The sequence below is a fragment of the Chelon labrosus genome (genome assembly GCF_963514085.1).
Source record: "Chelon labrosus genome assembly, chromosome: 21".
NCBI classification, from domain to species: domain Eukaryota; kingdom Metazoa; phylum Chordata; class Actinopteri; order Mugiliformes; family Mugilidae; genus Chelon; species Chelon labrosus.
This window is the reverse complement of record NC_140354.1, coordinates 16,339,695-16,366,813: the sequence shown is the minus strand read 5'-3', so window position 1 is coordinate 16,366,813 and position 27,119 is coordinate 16,339,695. Positions and strand designations below refer to the sequence as shown.

General features: G+C 40.1%; 1 protein-coding gene across 2 annotated transcripts; it reads left to right on the top strand.

Moving 5' to 3' along the window:
* The first annotated feature begins 9,256 nt into the window (after positions 1-9,256).
* LOC311506935 (vesicle-fusing ATPase) lies at positions 9,257-26,328 on the top strand. Of its 2 annotated transcripts, XM_084571091.1 has the most exons (20): positions 9,257-10,059; positions 11,716-11,815; positions 11,919-11,958; positions 12,061-12,227; positions 12,320-12,430; positions 14,038-14,113; positions 14,404-14,559; positions 15,013-15,212; positions 15,292-15,457; positions 16,017-16,091; positions 16,995-17,182; positions 17,977-18,072; positions 18,155-18,311; positions 18,952-19,085; positions 19,710-19,856; positions 21,279-21,413; positions 21,695-21,808; positions 22,496-22,551; positions 22,781-22,838; positions 24,840-26,328. In XM_084571091.1, exons 1-19 carry the CDS (start codon positions 9,977-9,979, stop codon positions 22,809-22,811), a joined length of 2,232 nt encoding a protein of 743 aa, XP_084427217.1. In that variant the 5' UTR covers positions 9,257-9,976; the 3' UTR covers positions 22,812-22,838; positions 24,840-26,328. The 2 variants fall into 2 exon arrangements, with proteins under 2 accessions (XP_084427217.1, XP_084427216.1); XM_084571090.1 differs by lacking the exons at positions 9,257-10,059; positions 22,781-22,838 and having other exon boundaries at positions 11,553-11,815.
* Positions 26,329-27,119: the final 791 nt, after the last annotated feature.

The window sequence follows — 27,119 nt, the reverse complement described above, 5'->3', positions numbered from 1 at the left end:
AGGGCAGGAGAGAAATTAGTTTCAGCATATTGAAATAATGACGAGGCACTGGAGAAATTTAGATGCAGATAAAGATGTCGGCTGAAATGAAGGCAAGTGATTACATGAGGGGTTAACCCCAAAAGAGATGCGTCTGATTAGCAGCGGAGTGTGTGCGAAGGACGCAAAGCACTTCATTGTCTGTAAATAAAGTGGCCATGCTGCCGTCACAGAATAGCAATACCAAAGACCTTTGGTATTGTAAATACGTACACAATGGAGGAAGAGAAGGATGGAGGGAAGCGTGGAAGGCACAATGCACTGCTGTCAAACATACGGTGGCCCGTCAGAGGGTTTAATCTGGCCCGCGGGATGAATTTGCAATTTGAAAGTGCGACACTTGGGAACACCAAGACATAGAACTATACAGAAATTGCACTTCTTTTTCTTAAGAAACATCCAGTTGTTAATTACATCTTTAGTCATAGAGCAGTTAATTTAATGTAAACACTTTCATATTGTGCTTCTTTGCACTAAAACAAAGGGAAACATTAGGAGTTGTCGTTATTTATAGGTTAATATGCTATTGTGTTACTGTTCCGGCCCCCTTGAGATCAAACTGGGCTGTGTGTGACCCCGCTTCTCCTCCTGTAAATGGTCATAGAAACAGCTGGATCATGGACCTAACAGCCAAACCAGGCTCTTGACGGGTCCTCTTGGGTCTAAGGAACAAGGACCTGACCTGAGTTGGACAATGTCCAAATTCTCCTCAGTCTGTTCCAGTTACATCGAGTCCCGTGTTAGTGCCACTGGTCTCGGGTCTGTGTGACATCTCACAATGTCTGAGTAACAAGCCGAGGCATGTCATGTGCTGTCAGTGAGCATTTTGTAGTTTTGGTGGAGTGTTGTGTCATGACAAGTAGTGCTTATCATGAACTTTCTACCCCTTGAGTGCTCTTATCTCTTATCTCTAATTGAGATGTTTTGAGTGGAAGTAATGGGCATACAAGATCATTATTTGGGTTTATATTATTACAATAGGTATTATTGACATATACCTGTCAATTATTCTGCTACAGGTCTTTGGTTTGGTCTCTAGAGCTCAACCAGATTTTCAATTAGGTTTATTCATGTTAGGTCTGGCTATGCTTTGGTCACCCTTAGGACCTGTATCTCTTTTCTGAAAATCAACTTGTGCATGTGGGGTTTGGATTGGAAATACTCAACATTTTCAACAATATGTAGTGAAACTGTAAGATCACCATCACAAAAACACAATTTTTTCACAAGTGGATGCCAAAGCCTTGCCAGGGAAACACATGCATAATAGACAGCATTTAGCATTATATGGCTAACATAATGGACTTCTTTTAATGCCATACACCCACCGTTCACTTCCTGTCTTGATATTTCCTGGTTGCCAGCTTTTTGTTTTCGGATGTTCCTCGATTCTTGATGATAGCAGTGATGGTTGTACATGAATAATAACAAAGATAGAAAGAAATCTTCTTCATCGGCCTAAGAATGACAAATAACTTCAGGAAGTTGCCGTGCCTGGACAGGAAATAGTCTAAAACATTACCGTCTGTACATAAAACCACCGTGTGGTGAAAGTGTTGGGTGGACGCATTGATTTTGGTGAACAATTAACAAGCAAGCTATCAACTGCTGAGCTTCAGAGGTACCAGTTGGCAAATTTTGTTAACTCTGCCTTGCTTTTGCTCCCCGATTCCAGTCTTTGTGCTATGCTAAGCTAAGCAAAGCTAAGCTAACACTCTGCTGGCTAATGCTACCAAGAATGCAGATGTGAGCTGCTGTGACATCCTTCTTCTACCGTTCTGCTCCAACAAGGAGACGTTTCTTTGAGTTATGCAGCTGGTTTTGAAGCACTTTTCACCCCTCCGCTGTTTCTCATGAGTTTAAAAAGCCGTCATAAGAAGCTTGGAGCATCCTCCAGGCTAAATTCGGCTCAGCTCCGCTAAGAAACTGGGGCTAGAAATCACGCAAGATGACTATTAAAAAACATTGTGTTTTCTTCTGACATTGTTACGCTACCTGTGGTTGATTGTTTGTTTGTTGCCACATGCCCGCTAATGATAACTTATCCATTCCTAACCACCATAACAGCAGACAACAGCAATAACACAACTACCAGATCACTGCTTTTCATACTAAATAAAAGGATCAAATTAGAAAATTTCTGATAAAAAAGGGCATATCGCAGTAAGAGTGTCCATTACCAGTGTGGTCACCTTTATTGTAATTTCACATGTCATTCGTCAAAAATCATTCACACATCAGAAACAAAAACCAGCTGCTTTCCTTCCCAAGCGGTTGGCGTTTTGCCTCCAATGTGGAGAAGAGATAATTGACTTGTGAGAAACATAACGGCGAATGTGTTTGGGTGAAACTACCAGACTTGGGGTGTAATTTGTAACAAGAACATGTGTAAAATTCACAGTTTGGAAAAAGATCCAAGAAGATATAAAATAAAATTTGGCATCCAGTCAAGACAAACCCCAAACCTGGCCTGCATGCATTTCACTCCACACCAAGTAAACGTTTTAAATATGTGTATGTCATGCATGAGTGAATTCATACATTTGAATGCAGCCACTAGCTACACTCCTCCAGCTCCAGCAGCTTGCTGCTCTAAGCCCCCCTCTGTCTCAAACACTGTCTTCTGTCCTTCCTCTCTGCTTGCCTACGCTGGCGTCCACAAGGTCGTAATATTTTTCAAGGTATGTATGGCTACACAACTGTCAAGGCGAGCTGCCGTCTTCTTCGTCATGTGTAGTGTAACTATCAAAGTGTCTGTGGCTCTGAGACCGGAGAGCTAGCTGCTGCTTAGAGGTTGTGCGCTTCAAGCCGGAAAGCTGGGCCGGATCCTCGTGAGACGCGAGACAACCATAGGATGTCTGACGCCATTGCAACCCAGGGACTGAGCTGCAATGTCATGCTGGTGTCACGTGCTGACTGAATGGAAATGCTAACTCATTAGCATCCATTAATCACCTCCCCTGTCGCACTTGCAGGTCTCTGATGCCCAGAGCAAAATGGATTTGTTCCGCGAGGAGCTTGCCATTTTGATTCCGGTGCCAGGTAGTCTGAATACAAATAAAAACCTTTAGTATTAGAGCACCGTAGCCATGTTTATGGAAATATGAAATTAAAGTTGCCATTCTAATGTAGACTAGTGTAACACGCCATATGGATTTCATTATGGGGCGTGTTTCAACTGATACAACTGAGGAAAAAAACATGCAACTGGTTAGTTCTGGAACCAATCGGAGCCATTTTGTTGCTAACAAATCCAACTCCACGGCGCTTGGATACACGTACGACTACGTAGCTGTTACTCTTCTGTCCATCACCCAAACAATTATATTGGCCCAGCAGATCTTTACCAAGGCATAATCAGTTCCCAAAGGAGGGTTTCCAGACCAGTTTTCTGTCCCAAAACATTTGCAGACGGGGAAGTTGGTCTGGCTTCCAGGTCGAAGGATTGTGGAATATTCTCCTCTGGATCAACGCGTTGCTTCTTTTGTTGACTGTTAGATCAACTCCAGCAGCCCTGAAGTTGTTAGTAGCATATGGAACAATATTTAGGGTCATAAAGTTGTTCCATTTACTACTAGTGTAGCTGCAGAAATCTCAATTGCAGCAATTATCTTCTAGGAATGGCCTTGCAAAGGATCTGGACAAAAATCCACCTTTCAACTTATTAAAATTATGTAGCTGCAGACTTAACATCTTAAAGGGGAATTACTGTTTTTTACAACCTGGACCTTATTTCTGGCATAAAATACGTTCATTTACTCACCTATATAACTTTGTATTTGTAGTCGTTTGTCAGATATTTATATCCGTGTATATCCATATAGTGGGAGTGACTGGGGCACCGAAACGCAGGCTCTAAATAACGCATTATCTGCCCTTATTTACCTGTAATTTGCTTCTGCTAGTTTTTTGCAACATGGCTGAATATTTTTCCAATTCTGAGGTTGTGGACGGCGACTTTGTTTATGATGGACGTCCTTACCGTTTTGAGCTAGAGTACACGGATGAGGTGCTCATTGAAAGGAGGATGTGGAGGCAGAGAGAGGAACAGCTGGCCAAAGAACAACAAACCGCTGCACATCCACGAATAGACAACAGATAAATCCAGACTCAACGGGGAATAGCACTAGTGTATCATAGAAAAATATTGATGAAATGAACGAGTTTTGTGGCAGATAATACGTTATTTAGAGGCTGCGTTTTGGTGCCCCAGTCACTCCCACTATATGGCTATACGCAGATGTAAATATCTGACAAACGACTCCAAATAACACCTAAGTTATATGGGTGAGTAAACCTCTCTTTAATGCCAGAAATAAGTTCCAGATTGTAAAAAACAGTAGTTCCCCTTTAAGGACTTATGCCAAATTCACAATGAAGACCTTGAGATAAGGAAGGATGCTCCAGAAAATAATGATTATTTTACCCAAGTATAATTCTGTATACCAGTAAGAAGATAATTAGTGCTCAAAACATCCTAGTTTTACTAGTTGACGTTAATAATACTGTTTGGCAGGATTTATATATGGTTTTGTCATCATCTGCTGAACTGATCTATGTATTTCTTACGTAAAATACTGAAAAAAAATAAATTTTTTACTTAAAATGGGGTCGAATTTTAATTAGATCGTGGATGCCACACAGACACGGCCCTCGGTTTTAAATAAACCATGTTACGATGCTTGATGCTCACTGTTTTCTAGGCTACCCAGATGCTTTCTAGGTTAGGCTAGATGGGATGCAGATGGCAGATAACCATGCTGCCTTCCCTATCGTCCTTATTGATTTTTGTACCACTTCCCTATATTCCCTGTTCTCCACCATCTCCATTACCACGAAAAATGTTTTTTCACCCTGCGTCGCATTTCTATTCCGTTCCATTATCGTTTTTCATTCCTCTCTTTATTGCTTTGGCCCTTTTACTTGATTAGATCTATGCAAGATATTTGCGAATCAATTCGGATGCATTGTAATTACACTGTCAACATATGGAGTTATATTTGAACAAGTCCAGTCAGTCAATCTTTTTTAATGTCTCTCCATTTAAGTACATACTGAATTCGACTTTGACTGATTGTATAGAAATGCAATCAAATGTTAAACTTTGCGGCTCCACTAATCAATATAGTTTTGTGTCAACAGCATGTGGATGCTCTTCGTGCAAATTAGAAAGTTAATTTATTTTTGACATGCGTGCAAAAAATGAACACACAACCGTGTGCCTCCACAAATATTTTAGCGTCTTTCAGGTTCGAGTTTTGGTTTTATATTATAATCTGAGATTCTGTTTCTCATATGGTTACGACTCCAATCTCAGAAAGCCCCAATGGTTTTTTCTTGGAATAAATCTCCAAGCTGCAGTTTTTTTTATATAATTATTTTGTTTCTACTTGTGGCCATAATTAAAAGTACATAGGTTTTACTTTTATTGAAACCTTTGGTAATGTGTTTAAGGTGTGCAAAAGAAGAAAAATCAAACTTCATATCTAGAAATAGCTGAACACATGAACACAACTGAATCTGAATATCTACTTGGAACTGATAAAGAATTCATTCGGGTTCCTTTAGTGGAAAACTGTGTCTTGTCCTCTAACATTGTTAATATTATTATATTAGCTCCTTTTTCACAAAATTTGTGTTTGTATTATTGGATGGCTTTACTATTTTGTGAATGATCAGCATCGATGAATATCAAGATTATTCCTGATGGAGAGAATGAACCTGGTGAATCCGTTGATCCGGATAAAGATTGTCTCCATTGTCCAGCTCAAAACATTACCAAAAGCTTTAAAAGATTTGTAGTATTTCTATTTTCAGTAAACAAAAATACAGTGCACCAGGAACTGATTTTAAGATCTAGGTTTGTTGTGTTGTTAAAGTGATAGTATGGGCTATGTTATCTTGCATTCCTGAGGTATAAGGTCCAAGGATATTAACTGTAAGTGATGAGTTAAGGCTCCTTTAAGGCTTTCAGACAAGATGGCCTCGCTCTGCTTCACCTCTGTCTGGCCAGACTTCAGGGGGTGCAGGTGATGTGGGCAAAGTGCCAGCACTGCAGTGTCTCTGTTCTTATTTTCCCAGTTTGTCTCCTTATCCACTGTCTTTGATTTCCTCGTATATTATTGTCTGTCTTTATCTCTTAAATTCAACAGAATATTCGTGGAGACAGCCTTTTTAGTTTTTTTCATTTTATATGTGAATTATTGTTTCAGCAGTTTTGCAGTGTGATATAAAATGCTGCAACGGTGAGGTTGCGATTTTTTTTGTTTGTCTGTGTGTACTTCCAGGAAACACTCTCTGCAGATAAATGTATGGATTTGGCAGAATTTTGGAGATGAGATTAAGCCAAAGTTTGGGTGGTGACTTGATTTTCTTTGTGATCTGGATCTGGAAAGTCAAAATTATTTCTGTTAATGGCAAGGGCCCTGCAACATTTATGTTCTGTTCAACTAGTAAAGGTTGATCTCAAATTGCTGCAGGAGCTGCAACTCTTACCTGACTCCTACATCTGCTATAGGGATTGTATCTTGACACTATTCATTTTAAAGCATTTAATTATAATTTGAGTCAGCTGGAAGCCCAACAGTATGTATGTCCGGTTATCATGAACCAATGACACGGTGAATCACGTAATCCTTCTGAACTAGGCATCTAGGCAGAATGAGATGGTTAAGTCTGAATTTACTTTTACCGACAATTTTGGACATTTCTGACAACACACTCCCTTGGGACTTTCTTTTACTTGCACATCGGAGGAGGAAGCTAGGGCAGAGAAACAACAAACCTTCCCTGTGTGTTCTGCTTGATAACGTTCAGTCTCTGGACAACAAGCTGTGCGCACTGAGTAAACACCAACGGGACATTGGGAGATGCCGTGTTCTGGCATTCACTGGTTCGTGGCTGGAGTCCAGTGTCTAGACTGTGCTGTCACTCTGGAAGTTTTTCTATCAACACCGAATGAAGGACAAGTATGTGTCTCTTCACAGTTGCTCACATGCCGACAGGTTTCATCACTCTATCTGAACTTGTTTATAAAATGTTTGATCTTGGACTAGAGACTTTTGGTGGGCATGTTCCAGGAGATCATCGTCTGGTTTGCTGAAAATGCAACAATCCTGGGCTTCATCTTGGTGTTGAGCTGACTGGATTTCTTATGCAACATATTTCATTGTGTAACTCCCGTGTTATTCTACATATGACTGATGAAACCCTGAAAGTGAACTGACACTAATGTGTCTGTGAAGGTTCTCGTTCATCCAGGTCAAGGTATATCCAAAAGCGTTTAAGAAAGGCAACCGGACTTGTAGAGTTTCTTGAAGACGTTTCATCCAAGTAGCTTCTTCAGTTCAAAAGGACTGGTGGGAAGTTGGGGTTTAAATATGCACATCTGTGGGTGTTACCCATCAGAGCAAAACATCTTCACGAAACTCTACAAGTCTGGTTGCCTTTCTTTTAATGCTTTCTGATAACTGACACCGATATTGGCACTGGCAAAGAGACCTAGCATCAATATCTTTCCATCCTTTGGCGTGCCACAAGGATGCGTGCTTGGTCCCCTTTTCTTTTAAACTTAAAAATCATCCTTTGGTCCAATGATCCGCTCATGTTCTATGCTGACGATACCCTCTATCTTCCTCAGTGATGTCTTAAAGATCTTTAAGCCTATCTCTTGATAAAAAACTTCTGTCAATCTGACAGTCCGTTTCATACTCCTACAAAGTCTACAAGACCTCTTTAGTAACCTTCACTATAAATCTTGCGTGTCCCATATTCGGCCACCATTCAGATTGTCTCTAATGCAGCAATACATCTAGCCTTCAACCAGCAGAGAACATCTCACGTCATTCCATGTTTCATTACTCTCCACTGGGTTCACTTTAAGTACCCACCTGCATCCACCCACCTGAATTCATTCAGTCACGTTTATGAGCCATCTCATTCTCTGCAACCTGCAACCAATGATGACTAATTGTACAGTCACTGAGAGAACTGCATTGATGCAGTTGAAAGCTTCTCCTCTATTTGATGGGACTTGAATTGTACCTGACTTGAATGAATAACTGTGAATGGCACACGTACGCATCCATACCCACCGCTGAAATAATTCAGCTCTTCAAGGGAGGTGGTTTCATCATTGTATGTCAGGAAACCTCTGCGTTGTCTTGCCCCACCGGAACAAATTACTTAAAACTATTTGTGGTATTGTAGCTGCTTCATCCTCGAGGCGAAGCGGCAATTCAAGCTTGTGACAAATCAGCCAGCAGTAAAGCCTGATTTATCGTCAGAGGCTCTGGTACATTGCTTAATGTAGTTACCATGGTTACCATTTCATGTGTTCAGGCTGCAGTGATGTGCATTGGAATCTCTTCTGCTCTGGTGTCTGCAGGGTTGTTTCTGAAAAAAAAAAGGTTTTCAATTTGTGTAGAAACAAGAACATGTCGGCGTGTTCTTCGCTGACATCGGTAGGAAAAAAGGCCAGAGGAAAAATAGATGGACTGAGATGAGGGATTCATACCCATCGCGCTGCTGGATTCTTTTCCTTTTAGACACATTTAAGAGAAATTTAACATAATCCAAACCCAACTAAAATAGCAGACTGCGAAAAAAATGAGAGAATGTAGGCTCAAATGACATTTCTGAATATTGTAATGAAAAGTCAGACAAAAAGGAAATTATAGTGTTATGATTACAGTGAAGCCTGGACTCGAACAACAGTGGCTCGATTCCTTTTCAAACCTGAAACATCAAATATTATTACAAATCTGTCCATCTCTGACCACATGATGATTAGGGTGCTTTTAATGCCATCAGTCATTTCATAGCTCTGCTTTATCGCTTCCTCTGGTATCATTAAAGGTTTCCTCAGTTACATTTTTCCCTCGCTTTTGGATAAAACATCTGATACAGTGATGTATGAAGCTGTTAACTTGCTGGCGGACGTGCTGCAGATGCAATACTCTGTTTCCATTTAGCACTAATGTCAGGAGATTGTAAAGAGGTTGAAAATATTAACGCAGCATTCTGCAAAAACCATTTTAACTTATTTAACTTGGAAACTTAACCATTGTTTGTCCTGCTTGCTAACTATATATGGCATTATTATAATATTAATTATAAAGCTTTATGGTGTGAGTGATATTTTACTGTGAGAAAAAGGGAAGACATTATGCTACGCAAATTAGTGTTAATGTTAAGGACATTTTGTAAAATGGCCAGAAAACTTTAATTAAATGAAACTATTTGCAAAGCTTAAAAAAAAAAGGAGTGACGAATGTCAAAAGCACGGACAGCTACAATTGTTGCTCAATTGCTCGTTGGCGTTGGCGTCGGTGAAGTCATCCATTTGAAAGATGAAACTGGTGAAGCAACCGCATGTGATTGGTTGATGCATCACCGGATCATTGCAGTGTTGAAAAAGGCCGAAGCCACCTGAACTTAAGTAGCACATCATACCCATGCAAGTGCCAGGTGTCGACTTGAGGCTTAATATCGCCAACTCGAAAATGAATCGTAGCATGTTGCTCTGCCTCTGGTACAGTGAACACACTCGTAACCACAACCATCATATAAATGTAGACCAGTACCAAGTATAGTATTTCCCTCTCAAATATAGCGAAGTATAAAATAAAGTAACTTAACATATACATACTCAAGTAAAGTACAAGCATGTCAAAACTGTGCATGTACGTAAATGACAGTAGTTCTACCTCTGGTTATACCACTTTGTTTGCATCAATCTTTACAAGTGTGAATCGCTGATCTTTATGTATGAACAGCTTTGGGCAAAGTGCATTTTGTTGATATATTTCACAATCTCAAAATTCATACTGGGTGAAACAAAAGCTCGCTGATACAAAATCTGTTCTGCAACGCAACACATATTGGTTCTTCCCAATATCTCACTCTCCTCCTCCTCTTCTCTTGATCTCTGCAGACGATGCAAGCGGCGCGATGCCCGACGGATGAGCTGTCGCTGACTAATTGTGCCGTGGTGAGCGAGAAGGATCTGCAGTCAGGACAGTGAGTAGTCTTTATCGCCTGTTCATCGCTGCGCATGTCGATACGAGCGCACACCTGGGCACCTCTCCAGTGACCTATCAGGCCACCCACTTTATCTGCAATCATTTACCTGAAAGGTCACGATCAATAATCTGATACAAGACTTGATCATAAAAGCTGCTGGAGATTATTTTAGTATAGTCTCTACAATGTGGAAAATTGTAATTAAAAAGTGCTTTTACATTTAACAAGACTCCAAAAACCTAAACAATGAATTGTGTTTTTTGCTTTCTTTAAATAAAGTCTAAGAAGAGAATTGTCTGATAAGTAAACTAGACGGATTGTTAAAATGTTAAACCACTAAAACCGAGCCATATGCATGAGTCGTTTCCAGCTTAGCGTAGCATAGCTTAGCTTAGCTTAGCATAAAAACTACAAAAATGGAGAAATGTCTGGCTTTCTTCAAAGACATCAAAATCTGCCTACTAGCATCTTTAGAGTTCACAGTTGTACATTTTATATCTAACTTCTTTACTTTTACAAAACTTATGTTCTACACTTAGTTGGCTTAGTTGAATGCAGGTACAAGAGTGATACTAATAATGTTTTCTAATAATGAAAAAAATATGAAAGAAAACAAGCTTACTCTTTGAAATATTGAGTCGAGCACTTCGGGCAGTGATTGGGGGGTTCATGTATTTCGAGCAGAAATAACATTTATGAATCATCAAGTAGAAATTCATATCAAAATTGTCACTGCGTGTATTCACGTTAATCCCACTTTGCTAAAGTTTCTAATTAAGTACTTTGGTTTATGGTCCCTGTATGCTTTCTCGAAACAGTTACTTATTTGGGAGTAGCTTAAATAATAATTCTTATTTTCAGTTAATTTTCTGCTCTCTACATGAAGTGAAGTGTCCGTGTGTGTCAGCACTTTTTTTTTGTCCCTGCCAGACAGTTTTATGCCGCTATGAAATCTGCTTGGTGTTGCATTCTGCAAAATCATCCCAGTCCAGACTTTTTTTTACTGCATGTGTGGGAGCGAGATAGAAATTTACTGTCACATGCAGCCGGACACTGGATCATAAAATACATTTTGATGCACACATCACCTGCATATTTTTTACTGTCATGGCAACTACAGCCTTGTCTTTCATTATCATTAAAAGTGTGTAGGCGTTGCCAACAGAGTTCTGTGCACACTCTTCTCAGTTGCAGAAATAAATACAGTATACCTAGCACTTTATGGTCTGCCAAGAATTGTTAAGTTCAAGACTTATGGCAGCCTAGCGTCTATATAAACGAATATGAAAATGAAATAAAGCTATTTAAGAGTTCAGTTTAAATTTAAATCTGTTGCTATATAATGTCAGACTCTTTGAAGAATATACAGTATGTTGTCTCTTTTTTTGTATTTGTATTCCACTGTGGGATAAATGAAAGGATTCTCTTAAAGGATTCTCTTAGTGTTGTCAGCCCTTAACACTCTAAAATTTATAATGAATATTAGACTTTGCTACATGGAAAGAAACACAATTTAAAACTCAAAGCAAATTTTTCTCAAGTTCTGATGATGTTTCCGACTGATTTTCCGACACACCACTTTAATCTCAAGACAGTAATGCGTGTGCTAGTTACAACAAGAAATTACAATGTAATGATTTGCTATGCCCGCAGACATGTGACTGTGAAGACCACACCCAACCACAAGTATGTGTTCACAGTCAAGACCCACCATACTGTGGCGGCCGGATCCATCGCTTTCAGCCTCCCGCAGGTAAACTAGTGAAAAGTACTCACGCGCCGACACACAAACGTTAACGTTAATTAGCTGCTGCTAAGATTCTAAAAATTTGTCTTTTCCTTTGTCTCTCCTGTAGAGGAAGTGGGCTGGTCTGTCCATTGGCCAGGAGGTGGAAGGTACAAAATATCTGCTTCATAGATCGGTTACTGTTATTAGTTTTGTTAAGTCAAAACTTAGCTATGATGAGCGATAACTGTGGCCCCGTCTGTTCCCCACAGTGGCCAACTACAACTTCGACAAATCCAAGCAGTGCATTGGCGCCATGACAATCGAGATTGACTTCCTGCAAAAGAAGAGCACCGACTCCTCTCCCTACGACTCGGACAAGATGGCCGCCGAGTTCATCCAGCAGTTCAACAACCAGGCCTTCTCAGTCACCCAGCAGGTTCCTGCTCCCCCGCCTCCAACCCTCAACACTTCAGCTCCTTCTTTCTCTTCGATTTTGATCACCCCTTTTCCCCCCTCGTTGTCTTTCAGCTCGTGTTTAGTTTCTGCGACAAGCTGTTTTGCTTGGTGGTGAAAGACATCGAGGCAATGGACGCCAGCATTCTCAAAGGAGAGCCGGCCACCGGAAAGAAACAGCAGAAGGTACCAGATCACCACACTAAGATCAGTCATCACACGGAGTGAAAAAATAAAGAAAGAAAGAGAATCTGAGGATTTTTGAGAGTCTTGCTGCTCCTGGAAGACAATTTAGTTCTGATTGGAGTCTCGTTGAGATTCATTTGTGGCACCTGTGGGAATTTGTTGATTGTTCTGGTCCAAAGTTTTACTCCTTCGATAATTAAACTGCTAGAGAATCAGCTGGAAATTGAATTGATTTTGAGAAATGTAATGACCCAGTTATCATCTGGATCCCTGGTGCAGGCGGGTCACAATAAACTAGGACAGAAATATACACATTAACTATACTACTTTATGGCTTCAAGTTAATAATTCATTGACATTACCACATAGCTACGATCCATACGCTATGTACTCACTCCTCTACCAACAAGCATCATTGAAGCAGAGAACAGCCTCATACCCCATGTGTTTGGTGCAGTAATTATTTATACGTGCCCATTAATACGGCATCCCCGACGGGCCAAACAAATGCAACAAGTGCTTGGTTTTACTTTGGAATATTAAAATGTAATGGATTCAAAAACACATGAAAAGAAAGGAAACGATAAAAACAAGTTCAGTGGTTTTTAAATGGCAGGTTCTCCTCGATGCTGGTAAAATGCATCACCAGGCAAGTTTAATTCCAATCTTATAATTTATATTTATATTTACAAAAACAACTGCAGTAAGTTTACGTCATTTTCTGTCTTTAGTGGATATTTAGTACAATAAAATGTGAAATTAAAGATATTTAAACTACTTTTATCTGCTCCTGTTGTCAAGACAGAAAATCTTATGTTAGATCTAGCTAGTTAGCCATAGCCACATTAACAAGACTGTTCAACAACACAGGAGCATTAAACCGAATAGTATTATTTGACTCTATAGAAGGCAAAGTAAGCAGTTTGTTCTAGATCACGCATTTCTGGTAAGCCATACGTACTACAAATCCCCAGTTTTTCTTTATGAACTTACGTAAAATTTCACAAATTTAAATAATCCACTGTAGCACTCTGTTATCGATTAAACAGACTGGCTACAGTGGCTAGGTTAACCATTCTAACTCAAAGGCGCATGTAATAGGAGCTATTTGTACAAGGATATGACATTACCTTGGAATACTTTAGGCCAGCAACAGGTAAAATAAGTCCATCTCTAAAATAAAACATCTATTTGTATCTGGAGCTTATTTCTTTTAGTATCTGGTGTCTATTCTGTGTGGATAAATGTGCTGCATTTCTGCGCCTGTTGTCGCTCGTATGTTGCATCCTCAGGGGCTGCTGAACATTAATATTCCAAATGAGAGTCCTCTCCCGGCCAAGGCTTTAATGGAAGAGGAGAGAAAAAGAAAAAATTGAAAGGGCAAGATGAAAGGAGGAGAAGTGATCACTTGGTTATTAACGCCGCTAATCTCCATCAAAAAAATAAATTAATAAAACGCCCATCTCCCTTTTTATTGTTAGGATTCTCTTTTAGATTCTGCGATGAGCTTTTATCTCAATTAAGGGCGGCAATGAATAAATAATATGTGTAAATATGCCCTACTTTTTCAAATGGAGTACCGGCTGTAACTCTCTTTTCTCTGACAGATCGACAGCGGCCTAATGGTGGGCAACAGCCAGGTGATTTTTGAGAAGGCAGAGAGCTCCTCACTCACGCTAGTTGGTATGTTACATCTGTTTTTTGTTTTTTTTCATCATCATTTGTCCATATAAATTGAATATCACTGCGGTAAACTGCGCTGCATACCAACACGAGGACCATTCTGATCATTCATGTGCCCATTTCTTCCACAAGATGGCAGTAAGAGCACGTTCTCATGAGGGCCTCATGCTCCACAAATCTCCTTATATAAGAAAGAAAATAAAACACAAATCACAAAAGTCCAAAATCCCTTAAATCACACCTTACCCTGTCTTCTCTTCCCTTTAACTCACTCCTGTGGGATTTTACAGGAAAGGCAAAGACCAAGGAGGCGCGACAGACCATCATCAACCCCGACTGGAACTTTGAGAAGATGGGAATCGGAGGTCTGGACAAGGAGTTCTCCGACATCTTCCGCCGAGCCTTTGCCTCCCGAGTTTTCCCTCCCGACATCGTGGAACAGATGGGTGAGAGACCCTCCTGCTACTCTCCACTAAGCTTTAATTGGCTGATGAAGGGAAATTACTTTTTAAGACCTGACACTAGAGAGGCAAGAGCTCGTTTTCGTCTATCAGACGTTGCTATGACAACGTAAACATGCTTTGTGCACATTGTATTCCCAGCAGTAGAAAAACGCATATTACAAAGGAGGTGCTATAGTGTTTTTATTTATTTATTTATTTTTCTGTACTCACACACACATAATATAACACCATTTTTATTGGTTTTATGATCCATTGTATTAATCTGGTTCATTCCCCCTCTGGATTTGAACACAACATATCATATCCCTCTCCTCTCTTGTCTCATTCCTGGTTTCTTGTTCAACCTTTTTTTTTTCATCCCCGATTTCTCATTTTCCTACTTTATTCTATCTCCTTGGCATTCCTGGTGCCTCCTCCTTGCTTTCTTACGTCCAGGGTGTAAGCACGTGAAGGGCATCCTGCTCTTCGGGCCTCCAGGATGTGGTAAAACACTGATGGCCAGACAGATCGGCAAGATGCTCAACGCCCGCGAGCCCAAGATTGTGAATGGCCCCGAGATCCTCAACAAGTACGTGGGAGAGTCTGAGGCCAACATCCGCAAACTGTTCGCTGACGCGGAGGAGGAGCAGAAGAGGGTGAGAGGCATGCTCAGTGTGCTTTTGTGTGCGATGATTACAATTGAAATATAACTGAAAAAAACGTTTAACTTTGAAGCTGGGAGCCAACAGCGGCCTCCACATCATCATCTTTGACGAGCTGGACGCCATCTGCAAGCAGAGAGGCACGGGCGCCAGCAGCACAGGCGTGCACGACACTGTGGTCAACCAGCTCCTGTCTAAGATTGACGGCGTGGAGCAACTTAACAACATCCTAGTCATTGGTAAGTAGCATCAGTGAAAACTATAGACTGTATAAAGATGGAAGGCGGAACAGTTCCTCAAAAGTGTAGTCAAAGCAAGTAGAGCTCCCCCTGGTGGCTGGCTGCAGTATAGGTCATAAGCTCCACCTCCTCCATGTTAGTGGGCGGGACTGGGGCCAAACTAAAACACTAAAATACACGTCAAATAACTTTTATTCAAGGAGAGATTCTGTCATTTTAGGTAGTTAATATAATGTTGATGCATGTTCAAGTGTCATTTTGTTTGTATAAGTTTTGTTTTAGTTAGTTTTTTGATGCTATAGAAACAGGATGTTACATAATGCCGACTACCGGTTGTCATTCCATGTTCTGTGGGACGGTGAGAGTTGTAAAAACAATTTAAAAAATAAGTACAGTGAATAATCCAACATTTCCTTGTAACTGGTGGAGGTAGAGTATATATCTACATAGTCAACACTGTGACAAATTTCGATCATGAGTAAAAACTAAAGTTTCCAAGTCTGCCACATAATCCCCATCCTTGCTGTCATTCTCTGCATCACTGTCTTTTTCTGTCCAGGTATGACTAACAGGCCTGACCTGATTGATGATGCCCTGATGAGACCCGGCAGGTTTGAGGTGAAGATGGAAATTGGTGAGTCCTCTAGTACTTTTATCCCTCTGCTTGGCCCTCATTTTAGTTCTAATTCAAATCTATCATCTCTGATGTGAAAATGCTGTTTTGGAATGTAGAATATAATATGATTCATTCATTCATTCATTCTCTGTAATCACTTGATGCAATTGCTTATTTAAAATCGCTTCCCATAAAACAAAACATTGGAAAACGGTAGACACTAACAACAGACGTGGGAAGCTTGCAGAACATGTTTCAGAGTTTTCTATGGAGGCACAGAACTGACAAAATTAAACAAGGCAAATATATAACTTCATTTAAATAATATTGTTAGTTGTTGTAAAAGAAATGTGATAAATAGTCTAGATATGTGATTTTTTTTTATTCAAGCTACATCATGAAGTGTTTTTATTTCAAAAATGTATCCTTTGATTCTCAGTGCAAAAAAGCTATTACCTCTTTTAGCTAGCTTTCAGGTCAAGGCCCTCTTTCTGTATATAAATATACCAGATTGTTCACATACTGTTACTACTATTACTTTTTTTCCTGAAATGCAATGCTGAGCTCTTATTATCAGCTCATAGTGTTCGGATGTAAATGCAACTCGTTTGGTACCAATGAAACATAAACTGACTCCTCACAATCATCTGCTTCGGCTCATCACATTTCATTTTAGGTGCAGAAAATGAGTTGGGTTGATAATGTGCAATCCCAGCGGTTCTCCCTCTTAACAGGATGTCACCGAATTGCCCGAATACTTAACTCTAACCCTAGCTAAAACATTTAAGCTTGCTAGTAAAAGAACACATTAAACAAGCTAGCGCTAATTCAGAGTTGACAGACAACATGCTTTACTGTAAATTTCTTTTCTTTGTTGTTATACTTTATGTACTTATATACGCCCCGTCATCCATCCTCCAGGTCTGCCGGATGAGAAGGGCCGCGTCCAGATCCTGACCATCCACACCAACAAGATGAAAAACTTCGAACTGCTAGCAAACGACGTTGACATCAAAGAGCTGGCCGCCGAGACTAAGAACTACAGCGGTGCCGAACTGGAGGGTCTGGTTAGGGCAGCGCAGTCCACCGCCATGAACCGTCACATCAAGGTCACTTGGAACTCTTTCACATACTCAACTAGCGGTGGGTTAGAATGGAAAGTGTAGTGGAGAGCCAACACAGACTTTATAAAAATAATTTCCCACTAAATAACAAGATATGGAGGTAGTACACATCCTGGAAGCTTAGCTAGTTAGCGCTAGCTAGGCTACACCAGTCAAGTGTGGCTTACATCAAACTGATTGCCTCTAGGGCAACTTGTTGCTTCCAAAGTAAAACTGAACAATATATTGATTCCTTAAGAAAAAGACATGAAAAGTTGGTTCTCGACCTTGGGAACAGTCTGTTTTTCCAGAGCTTGTAATGACATCTCGCAGCCTTCATCAGCAAGTACAATTACAACGATGAGGCATAACATTATGACCACCTTCCTGATATTGTGTAGGTTGTTAGTAGGGTTCCTTAGGATCCTATGGATTGAGGGGAGGGGCCTCTGTGGACCATCCCACAGATACTTGACCAGTTTGGGATCTAGTGAAGTTGGAGGCCAGGTCAACACCTTGTGCTGTTAGTTGTTCAACCAACTCTAGGACATGCTCCCTTCCCCGATGAAGGATATAAGATGTGGTTTAATGCTCAAAAAAAAAAAAAAAAGTAAATGTAATTTTGAGTATTTTGGCCAAGCTTTTAAGAGACATTGTTCTGCTCTCTATGCATTTTTTTTTTGCAAAAGCATATGATGTATTTAACCCTCTATTTACATGATGTCTATGATGGAGATGTATGCAGTTTCTATCCCAGAAGATTGACATTCTTTGAATGCTGAAATGCATTTTTGTTCCAGGCTACATCCACAGTTGAGGTGGACATGGAGAGGGCAGAGAAGCTGAAAGTCACCAGATCTGATTTCATGGGATCCCTGAACAATGACATAAAACCAGTATGTACCAGTTATTTGTTTTATTTTTAAATATTATGCTATATGAAAGCATGGTCCCTAACACTTGTGTTGTTTCCTCCAGGCATTTGGTACAAACCAGGAGGATTACTCAAGCTACATCATGAACGGCATCATCAAATGGGGCGACCCGGTCACTCACGTTCTGGATGACGGAGAGCTGCTGGTGCAACAGACCAAGAACAGCGATCGCACACCACTGGTGGCTGTGCTATTGGAGGGTAGGAAATCATTAAACGGACATCCTCAACAACATCCATCACAAGTGTAGCAAGGAAAGGAAGGACTGAAATGCAAGACACAGGGGAAGGCAGGAACAGGAAACAATTCAACTAAATAGGATTTAAAGAAAGAACATAGCAGAAGGTATTGCAGTGACATGGCAGCGTAAATCCAAAGTGAGTCCAAAACCAGAGTAATCCAATGGAAAGCAGTCAAACAAAAGGTGATCCAGGATAAGATTATCCACATAAACAAAAAGATACAAAGCAACTGCAACTAGGAACAGCAAGGACACACAAGCAGAGGAATCAATAGACAAAGGGAGAAGAAGGATTATATACTGTACGGGCATGCAGAAAAGCAAAGGAAAAGAAAAAATTCACAATGCAACACAGGGGCAAGAAAAGGCAAAGACAAGGAAGTAGGTCACCGATTACGAAATAAGACAAAGGAATCAAACTGGATAACAAACTCATAATTGTAATATATGAAACCGTTGACTCTGAAACATTAAACTCTTACATTAGATATTCCGAATTTGCAGATAGTACCAGTCTAGAATTCTATGTTATTGGAGGGATTTATATATTTACTTTAATCAAAAACCAAATTTGACCCCTCATCTTGATGCGCATGCAGGTCCACCTCACAGTGGAAAGACGGCCCTGGCTGCTAAGATTGCAGAGGACTCACAGTTCCCCTTCATTAAGATGTGTTCACCAGACAAGATGATTGGACACTCAGAGATCTCCAAGTGCCAGGCGATCAAAAAGGTAAGTGCTGCAGTGTCTTTTTTAGCCTTAAGGCTGTTTCATACTCTGCGAAAAATGAGAAGCTTGTTCTTGTGGCCCTCTTTTGGGATTTCTCGCAGCTTGTTCTCAGCTGTTACTATTCTGTGATTGATCAGAAATTGGATTTGGGCGTGGTTAATGTGGAAAAGTGGAAATGCTGGCAGCCACTGTGTGAGCTACCATATGCTAGTATTCGTAGTGTGACCACTAATCTCTCCTGGGTAGAGATCGGCATACTGTGTGTGGGTGCATGCTGAATGAACGGCGTGATCCGACGGACACGGTCGTCAAAACTGACTGTCCGACATCCGAAAATAAGAAGAAAAGTGCCTCTCGATGTCCATCTCCCGCATCTCCCACAATGCTTAGCGCATGTGACATATGCTGCAGTGGGAGAGCCCTATAAGGACTTCCCGGAGTTCGGCACTTGAGGTTCTTGACGTACTTTGTTCTTGTTCTTTCCTACCTCGAGAACAAGAACAAATTTCTCGCTTCTCGCGGATAATGTAACAAGCTTCACAGTATGTATTTGTAATTGATGTTTTGAAATCTTCAATCCATTTATTAATGTTTCCATGTCCTAATTCCTCTCTCCCTTTACTTCAGGTGTTTGACGATGCCTATAAGTCCCAGCTCAGCTGTGTGGTGGTGGACGACATTGAGCGTCTGCTAGACTACGTTCCCATCGGCCCACGTTTCTCCAACCTGGTCCTTCAGGCTCTGCTGGTGCTGCTGAAGAAACCTCCACCCAAGGTAATGACTTAATCCCATGAACAAATACTCTGTGTGTGTGTTTGTGTGTCCAAACACTGCTAATGTATCTAACTCACTTGTCCCACAGAGATCTATTGTTGTCATAAAAACCCATAGGTGAGCCACATCCTTGAAGACGTTCTTTAGCTTGAATGCACAGACTTGAACTCACAGGTTAGCAGTTACCAGCCTGAGGTTTAGCCCTTGGAGTAGATCCAGAGCCAAGCATTCAACCGTAAATTGTACTAACCCTAACCCTAAGCAGCCAGAAATACTAAAGTGGAAACATGCTACTACCAAGCGGACCAATCACAGCTCTTGTGACACATAGTTACATTTCTGGGGGGGTGCATGTCAGGCTACGCGTTAGGGTCCTGGCTGATGCCTTAGCTACGCCTAAGCCTAAACAGCCTGTTAGGCAGAATGGTCCCTCCATATCAGCTGGGTTCTGCTAACCCTAACCCTTACTGTTTATAAAAGTTTTTCCTTTCCTCCCTTGCCTCCTTGCTAACTCTAGGAGGTTCAGGCCAGGTTTCACACCAGATTTTGTAAAGTGTCTCGAGACAATTTGAATTGTTGTTGACGCTATACAAATAAAATTGAATTGAACTGAATCCTAGTTTTACTAGGTATTACATCTAGCTGTGAGCGTCAGCGGTGTTTCTCACTGTATTTTTTTTGTTTTTGACAGGTACTGTAGATCCAGGCCACCTGTTTCCCCAGTTCTAGTCGTTATTCTAAGCTAAGCTAACTTTCTTTTTGCAAGAAAGCCAATAAGCCTATTTCACGTTTCCTGTTCTTTAAATGACACTTGTGTAATATAAGAATAATCAGGTGAAAACTAAAATATCGCCCCTTAAGTTCCGATTTTGTGGCTTGAGTTTTTTTAAACGCCTCAGGACCGCCGTACCACTGCCATAATCCAGCAACATTTGACAAAGATACATTTCCTTAAGTTTTTTAATACAGCAAAACCATAATTTTTACAGCATATTTTCATTTTATTATGACTTTTTCTTTTCTTTTAAGCTTTGCATTTAGTTTTTATAATAAATCTCTTCTTGTTATGCCGACAAATCACTATTTATTCCACAAAACATTCTTGACTGCATTTCAGCACGCCAACTCTGTACAGAGCAGTACCAAACAAATACATAATTAAATGCAGAGTAAATGCCATGACACATGAATACAATTTGCCATCTCCTGTCATATGTTTATCTTGTAGAGGTTACTTGGTATAACAAAATCTCAAAAACAATTTTAGTTGTAAAAGTTGTGGTATGGGATTGTATTTTTCGTGATGAAAACCACTGTGCCCTGTAAGCGAGCAATTCATTTTTAATCAACAAAAATGTATAATTCACCAAGTGGTGAATCAGCTACAGAGAAAACCGAGTCCACCACTCCTCCTTCCCACAGGGCCGGAAGCTGCTCATCATTGGCACCACCAGCAGGAAGGACGTCCTGCAGGAGATGGAGATGCTGGACGCCTTCAGCACCACCATCCACATCCCCAATATCTCCACCGGGGAGCAGCTAGTCGACGCCTTAGAGGTATAAACACATTCATGCAAACACATCTTTTCATTTTTTCTGGTAGTAGTCACTATTGTGCACACACGTTTGAATGAATTAAAAATGCTTTCAAACAAGGACTCGCAGATGAAGGTGGGGAATTATATATAGGCATCCCAATCTCTAGAGCACGCAGTCAAGTGCATATACAGCCTTGAGGAATCTTTTACCCTGTGGAAAAACATTAAGTATAATTAAAAGGATGTGTTAGGCGGCACTGAAAATCTCCAGCTTTTCAACTGCCTTTGTTGTCCTTGCAGCTGCTGGGGAGCTTTACAGATAAGGAGCGTGCCAGCATCGCACAGCAGCTCAAAGGGAAGCGAGTCTGGATCGGCATCAAGAAGCTCCTCGTGCTCATCGAGATGTCGCTGCAGGTATGTGGGCCTCTCCAGCAGAGGCAACCGGCCTCAAAAAGCACCACGCGTGAACTGTGATCTGACACGATCTGACACGTAGAATGTTTGTTGTGAAGATGTTCCTTTGACAGATGTTCCTTTGGAGAGGACGTGCGTTAGCTCGGAAGTCACATGGTCATTTCTGACTTAGACATGTAGCACCCACCTAGACCAGACCAGGCACCCCCGCCCCATAGCAATGACACTCCAGACTGACACAGGCACATACACAAAAATGCTTTAGGAACAACTCGAAAAAAAACATGAAGAACAGCACAAGGTGTTGACCTGGCCTCCAAAATTCACTAGATCCCAAACTGATCAAGTATCTGGTTTGGAGGCAAAAGGGAGACCGTATAACATTATACCTGATGAGTGTATATTTGACATGTGTGGCAGTTACAGAAGCATTTGCATGAAAGCGTAAACGTAAATATATGGTGCTGCTGTGAGAACAAGTAATAGCACTACTATTTAATAGTAGGCGTTGTTATCTGCAGATCTGAGATATGAATGCTTGTGTACATACATAGATCATAGGCCAGTTATGCAAAGTGAAGACAGTTGCGAAAACGTTGAATGGAAGTTGTATACAGCAGTGTATACGGTATAAGATCGGTTTGTTCAACTGTCGTTTTCTCTTCCTCTTTGTTTTTAACTGCCTAGATGGACCCTGATTACAGAGTGAGCAAGTTCCTGTCTCTGCTCAGAGACGAGGGGGCGTGAGTACAACCACTCTTATCACTTTGACTGCCCTCATCTTCCCCTTTGTTTTCTCATCTGCTTCCCTTCCACGCTTCCCCTATTATTTTCTCTAGTCAAACATGGTAACGTCACACAATTAATTTTATTAAGGCTCCAATTCTAGAAAAAAAAAATAAAAAATACTAATAATTAGGGGCCTCTTTTCAACAGCTACTAACTTCAGTGGCTTTATTTTGCAATCACCAGGTTGAATGAAGGCGACCAAATCCGAATTTAAGCTGTCAATCGCACTCGCTGTGTACTGGTAAGGCTCGTGACGAAGTGATGAGACTAGTAGCTGTAGAGTAGAGTACAGAAGTCCCAACTGTGCCAATCCCAATATATAGTAAAAGCTAAGAGTCTGCAAAATAATAAAATATTAAACACTAAATATCTATGTACAATTTGGTAATGAGAGCAAACTGTTTGGTTATATATTAAAAAGGTTGTAATCCAAAACCAGTGACTGTTTACGTAATAAAGGTCACGTGTGCACTATTATTTCTTATGAGTTCAACTTTTAATCCATAATAGACAAAGTGCACAGTTAATTTAACTCTGCCCTTTGCCTTTCCACGTTCACATCCCTTTCATTTGATAAATTGTTAGATTTTTTACAAGATATTTCTTTTTGTAAACGTTATACGCTTCCCCCTACATTAACATTTGATGGAGTTTAGTAGTTTTAATATGTAACATGACATTCTACATGTCATGCAAGCGCTGAATTTTTACTCACCATTCATCTTTATTTTCCAAATGCAAGCAATATTGTATACCTATCAGTGTTGTATTTGTATTTGTATGTGTAGTAGTTCGTAGCATAGTCTTCCTTTATATGTTCAGTATAACTCCTAAAGTTTAGATTTTAGGAAACGGTTGCACCAACTCTTTGTAAGTTCCAACCAGTTCAGTCTTACTAAATTACAATGGATTGTTCCACAAAGTGAGATTTGTTGCCCCCAAATATTTGAACCCCATGTGTGGCTGTTGTGTTGAAAAGCTAATGAACAAAGCTAAGATTAGCCTGCTCACATAGGACATGTTTGAAAGAAGGAGTAAATTAAATGTCTGACCTGCCACTTGAAATGCTCATTCATAGTAAAAAATAAAATGGGAATATTTTAAATTACACGTTTCACATAAGTAGTGGGACGATATATATCAGAAATTTGAAAATGTCTGACTAAATGGCTAAATAGCGGTTAGCATGGTGGGATATTTTTACAGTCTCAACTGAATAAATGCTACTAGCTTGGGAATTTACTTCACATGTACTATAAACCAACAGGTTGGTATACCAAGGTTGATATACCGTAGACACTCATAAGATTATCACAGCGTGTTATGCTACAGCTTGCTAGCATAGCTTATTGCTTTAGACTTGCCGGCTCTAGAAATCTCTTATTTTTACATGTGGCATTAGCTGCAACAAACATCACATCTCAGTTGTAGTTACATCTGGGCATCTCGGATTTTCTGGAAACTCAAAATATGACTTTAAGTAGAAAAAGAAACGACTGTGGATGCATGGTAATCATGCTAGGTTATATTAATTCTCTATAGACATCTGCAGCCAATATTTGAGACCTGCTCTGTACGTATGTCAGTAACTGCACTCCATGTCCTTGACCCTTTGTTCTGGTCATGTAGTTTTCTCATCTTGACTTTGTCCTAAAGCATAACACAACAATCAGAGCCGCTCTTTTCGCCATCAAGAGGTCGCCATGGTGTTTTCAAGTGTTTCTTGAGTGCCGTTTGTGGTCGTTAATTTACCTTTTATATTTTCGCGATTAACTCTGATGCAACTTTCTTGACCCCTCTGATGATGTGAACACCCAGTTTGCAGTTTCTACAACCTTAGGCAGAACGGCGGGTACAAACTTAGCAACTGGTTTATGAATAATTGGTGCAACCCGGTCCGGGTAGTGGGTGTGAAAGTCCTAAAGGAGTGGAACTTGGAACCAAAGACTACAGAGTATTAACTGGACAATTTAAGCTATGCAATACATCTAAGTCTTAGTCTGGGGGCATTAGTCTTATGGTTTACAGATGTATTTTGCCTCAACTAAAATGTCTAGTTCGATATCTAAACTGATGCATAGGTCATGGGTAAATGGCGTGAAAGACTTGATGAGCCAAATGTACAAATTTGGTCAACAAAAAATATGTTGTTAACACGTATGTCAGTTGTTAACACACAGATGTCGGATGAAATAGCTCAAAACCGACAGGAAACTGAAACAAGACTTCTTCCCTTCTCTAGTGGTCGTAGCTGTTACGAGTAGAGCAAGCCGGAGGAATGACGCAAACATCATCTCTGCATCTACAAACCGCCCAAAGGGACAAAATGAGGAAGAAGCAAAGCAGAAGAAAAGGACGAGATATCCCTTTTGTCAATTCACTGATCACACTATTTAAATACCCACCTGGTCCAAGATTGGAACATGCAAAAAATCCTCCGTATCTCAGCATGTTTCTGTAGGCAATATCACCACAATCCCTACTACTACTACTACTACTACTACAAGTCATACTGTTAAAAATAAGAATCTGTTATCTGTAAAGAAACTGCAATAGATGATTGTAAAAAAAAAAAAAAAACATGTGCTGTTTTGTGCATTGTGCGTAAAAATGACCCATAAAAAGTACGTTTTTAGCTATGCTATTCGTTGTATTTGTTGCATATCTCCCGTCCTGCTAAAGGTAGTTATCATCAGTGTATCCTCACAGCGCACAAGCAGTATAAAGAGAACACAAAAAGTGACAAAAACTATTAAGATGTGAATCTATAAGAGGCTTTTAGTGAATGTGTAGTGGCTGTAAAAAACAAAAACAAAAGAAAAAAGAAAGATGTTTCATGTGTAAATGTAATCCCTTTAAATATACAGTATGTTCACGTTCTGTAAATAGTATATATAGACAAAAATACAGTATATCATGAAAATAAGTTTATTTCGTACAATATCAGTATGATTCCTGAGATGTTTTACCAGGTTAGTGTAATAGTGAAAGTAAATGTTGGATTGTTGGCCTGTCTGTCTGTGTTGCAGTACAGTTCAGTCTAGCTAGTTGCATAATCAGTGTTAAAAATTAAAATGGCAAAAAAATTAAAGAAAAAAAAGTCTTCACTTTCAACATCGACTACAAACTTTTAGTACTTCTATCTTGTTTTACTTGTGGGGCCCTGTGTCGTATTGTGTGCATGTGTGGGGGAAAACCAAATGCTGCATGTGTCCTGAGTGTGTGATGGTGGAACATGTGTGTGCGTGTATGTTTCAGTGTGTGCAAGTGAATCAGATATAGACCAACGGTGGTTAAATGTGTGATTTGTTTTTTTTTCTCATGTGTTCAGTCCAAACTTCCTGTTTCGTTACTACCATTGACAATGCGTGTGTGTGTAAATATATATCAACATGCAGATGTATTATTGCAATAAAAAAAGCACATATGCACAGAAAAAAAGGAAACATTCAGCTTCTTGTCTAGTCTCATTTATTTGACGTAGTCTTGACGTGAAGTATTTGGACAATTTTTTCTTGTCCTTCAGGTTCAAAAACATTCGATTTGAAATAACATTTTGGTTTTAAGAATAAAGTGGCCAAACTCGCTTTAATTTCAGTATCTTTGTGAAGGTTCTCAGTCATCCAGGTCATAGAATATCCAAAACAACAAGCTGAAACATTTCATCCAAGTAGCTCCTTCACTTGTAGAAGACTGGTGGAGAGTTCAGGTTTAGGCAACACCCACAGATGATCCTATTTAAACCCTAGCTAGAAGCTACTTAGATGAAATGTCTTCGAGAAGATCTGCAAGTACAGTCGCACTTGTTTCAGCTTGTTTTTTTGTGGATTTAATTTCAGTAGATTTACGTCTGTATTGAAAGAACTGCGCAGGAGAAACAATCTCTTCAAATCATAGCACCCAAAGTAAATGGAGTCATTCCTTTTAGAATCCTTTCAGTCTTGGTACATGCATTGCATGTATTATTGCAATACAAAATGACATTTGCACAAAAGAAAAAAAGAAAAGCTCAACTTCTTGCCTAGTTTCATTTATGTAACGCAGTATTGGCTGTAAGTATTCGGCCACTTTGTTTTGTCCTTCTGGTTCAAGAACATTCGGTTTGAAATATTGTAATGGATATAACATTAAAGTGCCCAAACTCTCACTTTCATTTCAGTGAAGTTTCTCCGCCATCCAAGTCAGGGTATATCCAAAAAAACAAGCTGAAACAAGGGCAAATGGACGTTTCATCCAAGTAACTTCTTCAGTTGTTGAAGACTAGAGGAGACCTGAGGTTTCGGACAGCACCCACAGATATTTCTATTTATACCCTGACTAGAACTGAAGACGCTACTTCGATAAAACGTCTTCAAGAAACTCTACAAGTCCAGGTACTTTTGTTTCTGCTTGTTTTTGTGGATTTAATTCAACATCTGTATTAAAAGAACTGTGCAGGAGAAACATTCCTTTTAAAACATGTTGCCCAACGTAACTTCAGTCAGTCCTCTTGAATCGTTTCAGTCTTAGTACATGCACAGAA